Below are 4,016 nucleotides of genomic sequence, written 5' to 3'. Positions count from 1 at the left end.
AACAACATACATATTATATATCATTTTATATAGTTACCATTGTATGTTGTTACAGATATCATAGCGCTTCTCGGAGCATCGCAACCCGTTACAACGGCTTTGGGAGGTTGCCTGGTGTGGGGTGGGAATGTGGGCATCACCCTGGTGTATTACGCTGTGCGTGGGCGCAATGGTGGGCTTGATCGGCGGGGCTATGGGCGGGGGGCTTGGGGCGAGGAACATTATCGGTTAGTAATTTATAAAGGTCTTATGTGTTAAATATAAATTTTTTTATTTCAGGCGTATTTTCCCCTGTTGTATGATAGTGCCGCACAACAGGGCAAATGCCTATTAATAAATTATTATAGCACACAATAGAGTAAATTTATCAAATTAAATCTCATCAAAAGTATAATGTTTAGAAATTTCTTAAAGGTATTTTCCTTCACAGAAAACTATGGGAAAGAACACATCCAGAAAGTGTGAAGAAACCGCTATCTCCTATGCCGTATGAAAAGGTAACATTAAAAATTAAACTAATTATGAAACACTCTGTGTACAAAATTATTAAGGACTTTTAATGTACGAAGTCAGAAAATGAGATCGCCTCATTGGAGTTATTATCCAATATGATTTCATTGGAAAAATCGGTGCGGTATTTTTTGGTCACTCGCTCAACGGCCCATAAATGCTGTAGACAAGTATATATCTAAATTAAATTTTACCCGAGCATATTTTTCTACCATCCAGGTGTCTCCAGAATACCGCTACCACGACCACAACAATCTAAGCACAAAGAATAGAAGCAATGCGACCGAAGCCCAGGCGAAAGAACGAGTATAACAGAAGAAGTTACTCCGAGCGACCAGCCGAAGTAATGCAAGATATGTGCGCTAAGGTAGCTGAGAATATGCGTTTCGATTGTTATCCGCAAGGGAAGTTAATGAGGAGAATTGTGCTAGGCGGGGTAAGTAGTGTTTTAAAATGAATTATATGGGTATTTGTTATTAAAAATATTTTTATAATAGGTGTTGTGGTGATAACACTATGTGGCATTGCTCTATGCTCGTCATCTATGACAGTGGATGAATTTATAGCGATAATAAAATTTAGGTAGATATTGTAACTTTTACTATGCAGATGACAATACCTCAGTCCGCCCGTGACACAAAGGCAGCAAAGTCTTTGAAGCGCGGTGTCGGGAAAAATTAAAATATGAAACAGGCGATAAAATCCGTAAAATAGTATAATTTTTATGTCTAACATTCGTGTGAACATAAGAAATCATTGTGTCTTGTAATACCCAGTAATTACATAAGCTACAATGTCTGTCAAACTGCATACAGCCACCAAAATAATGCAGTAAATTACCATCATTCACAGGATGTTGTTGGAAATCCACGGATACCATAGGCGTTCCATACTGTTACTACCCGTCACAATACGACACGTTTCGTTTCCTAAACATGACCGAGGACAAGCACGCCATGACAGTGTACTACGAGAAGGCTCGCCCGTCCGGATATCCGGATGATTTCGAAACTGTGCGGATGGATTTCAAATATCTGTCGGATGATGTTTTGGGTGTTAAGGTCAGTGTATGTTGTAAGGAAATATTTTATAAAAAGTTCAAATATTAGTAAGCTTGCCTTTTTACACGGGGTAAAAAGCCGTTAACGCTATCCTCACCTGGGGGGTGTGGAACAGTTATATTGGATTCGGTCTTAAATAGTTAACTATCACTTATAATGCCAAAATACAAAGGAGTTTTTTATTGTATTTATTTCCAATGTTTATACATCTTATATCTTCTGTTGCGTTTTACAAAACGCAACCCAGAAGTGAATTGTCAGCTCAAGGCATTTATGTAAAAGACAGTAGTGTTTGGAATAGACACATAATTTAGAATTAATTAGTAAATATACTACTTTAAGTTTTACCAGGGCGAGTTATATCCCTTTTTGGAGTTGAAAATAAAGTTGTTTATTCACAGATTTACGACCCAGAGAACAAAAGATTCGAACCGCCATACCCGGAGATAAGTTTAGTTTCTAAACCACTAGGAACTATGAAATACAGGGTGCAGATAGAAGGATCGCTTGTTGGCTTCAAAGTCATTAGGAATTCCGATAATGTTACCATGTAAGTAATATTAATTTAATGATATTTTTTTTATTGTGACATTAACAGGATATAAATTCTCTAAAAGAAATCTAATTTAGATGATACATAATTAAGCATTGAGTAAGGAGATACACCATTTCATTTCATTAAAAAAAACAATTGCACTTTCGGAGTTGATTGTGAAATTAGATCAATGAAGTGAAGTTTATTTATCATGTTGGGGCTTATTAAGTATTCCGTTCGCAGAATTTTACTATTTTTTAACCTCTCCATCTTATCAGCTAAAGAAAGCAGATTTCTGAGCGGCGTATACTATGCCTATAGAAGCATAGGTATAATGTTTACAAAAATGGTTTAAATTTCTTTATTATTATTTATTTATCAAAACAAATAATATTGTTGACATAATCACTGTTCAGAACCCCCGTTTCCCATGTGATCGAAAATAAGATATTCTATAGACTCCCGCCCCACTTTAGTGCTTATGTACTATACTTGAACGGTCCCTAAATGACTAATGCTGATTGGTTTATTTTTGGAATTTATCTGTTAGCGATTATGACAGTTTATTGAAATCGGCTAATAGTCTTGTTGATAGTGAAACAGTGATTATTATTTTTTATAAATAGAGTTCTTATGTAAATTGTTTTTACGTTTATGTTTAAAAAGACGATTTATTTTATTAATTTCAGTTTCAACACACAAGACGTGGGAGGTCTGATATTGTCAAACAAAATGCTGCAGATATCGGCCGTTCTGCCCACAAACCGCGTGTTCGGCTTGGGCGAGAAACGAGCAAGGTTCATGAACAATATGAATTGGAACACTATCGCTATATTTAATAGAGACCGAGTGCCTAGGGAGGGGGTAAGTGATAATAAAATTTATTTTTGAATTAATACTTTATAACTTTTAGTTTTGCACTTAGGTATTTTGTTGTACAAGATACCTTATTAATGAGACATCCTGTATGTAGAAAGTAATTTTATAACCTTTATTGTACTAATAGTAATGTAGAATGTTGAACTTTAATATAACATTGTATACTTCTTTTATGATTAAACTACTTTTATATACTTTGATAGATCTTGAATACATGTTTTTATTTTTGTAGGGAATTACTCCTTTTGTCTCACAAACTAATATAGTATCATCGGTCTGTTTTATTCGGGATTTATAAAGCCTTTTAAATATCTTTCTTTTTCAATTTATTATTAATCTTTTTTTCTGAATTTTTATTTATATTATCATATTTATAAATAACCGCGATAGCATCGGTAAAATAGGTTTATTTAAACTGTAACATCACTACTGCACCAGAGTCAACATATTATTTAGTACATTATTGTAGATGAATTGTTTTATTTCTTCTGTATCACTACTGCCTCGGAGTCACATTATTTTGTGCATTGTTGTAGATGAATCTGTACGGCTCGCATCCATTTTACTTGGCAGTGGAACAGAACGGCAACAGTCACGGTGCACTTCTACTTAACTCTAACGCTATGGGTAATGGTCCTTTTGTATATACTCATTTCTGGATTGCATGGTGTAGTATTTTTTAAATTATCATTACTTGTTAAGGTTGGAGAAGCTAGGCATATTGAGGATGAATGAGTTTGAATAGACCGGCATAATTGTCTGGCGAGGGATAATTTCATCAATATATCCTAACTGGACACCAGTCCACATGCTATGGAGTGTATTAGAGTTACTCTCTCCCGTTCTGTGGTATGGGGTCATTTAAAGAATTTCGCCATGGTATCTCCTGCTAATCGTAAGAGATGATTAAAAGGGGCTATTACTAGAGGAAGTCGTGGCCGCGTAGCAGGGAATGCGTGCCTTTAGTTCAAACAATACTGCGAATACAACATGCTATGCAGCTCGAAATCATTGTACTGCATTTAAAAATG

The 4,016-nt window shown here is 35.2% G+C and overlaps 1 protein-coding gene and 1 long non-coding RNA gene across 2 annotated transcripts; both read left to right on the top strand.

The window, feature by feature from the left end:
* Nucleotides 1-201: 201 nt before the first annotated feature.
* LOC119191118 lies at nucleotides 202-801 on the top strand. The gene is made up of 3 exons (XR_005113381.1): nucleotides 202-227; nucleotides 431-497; nucleotides 730-801. It is a non-coding gene; the product is annotated as an uncharacterized LOC119191118 (long non-coding RNA).
* Nucleotides 802-861: 60 nt separating this feature from the next.
* On the top strand, nucleotides 862-3,702 carry LOC119191119 (lysosomal alpha-glucosidase-like). Its single transcript, XM_037445008.1, has 5 exons — nucleotides 862-946; nucleotides 1,363-1,571; nucleotides 1,973-2,121; nucleotides 2,796-2,970; nucleotides 3,522-3,702. The coding sequence occupies exons 2-5, from the start codon at nucleotides 1,446-1,448 to the stop codon at nucleotides 3,666-3,668; spliced, it is 597 nt and encodes a 198-aa protein (XP_037300905.1). The 5' UTR covers nucleotides 862-946; nucleotides 1,363-1,445; the 3' UTR covers nucleotides 3,669-3,702.
* The last annotated feature ends 314 nt before the right edge of the window (nucleotides 3,703-4,016 follow it).

The sequence above is a fragment of the Manduca sexta genome, unplaced genomic scaffold (genome assembly GCF_014839805.1).
Source record: "Manduca sexta isolate Smith_Timp_Sample1 unplaced genomic scaffold, JHU_Msex_v1.0 HiC_scaffold_1060, whole genome shotgun sequence".
NCBI classification, from domain to species: domain Eukaryota; kingdom Metazoa; phylum Arthropoda; class Insecta; order Lepidoptera; family Sphingidae; genus Manduca; species Manduca sexta.
Note: the sequence above shows the minus strand (reverse complement) of the source record. Positions and strands in the feature narration are given on the sequence as shown.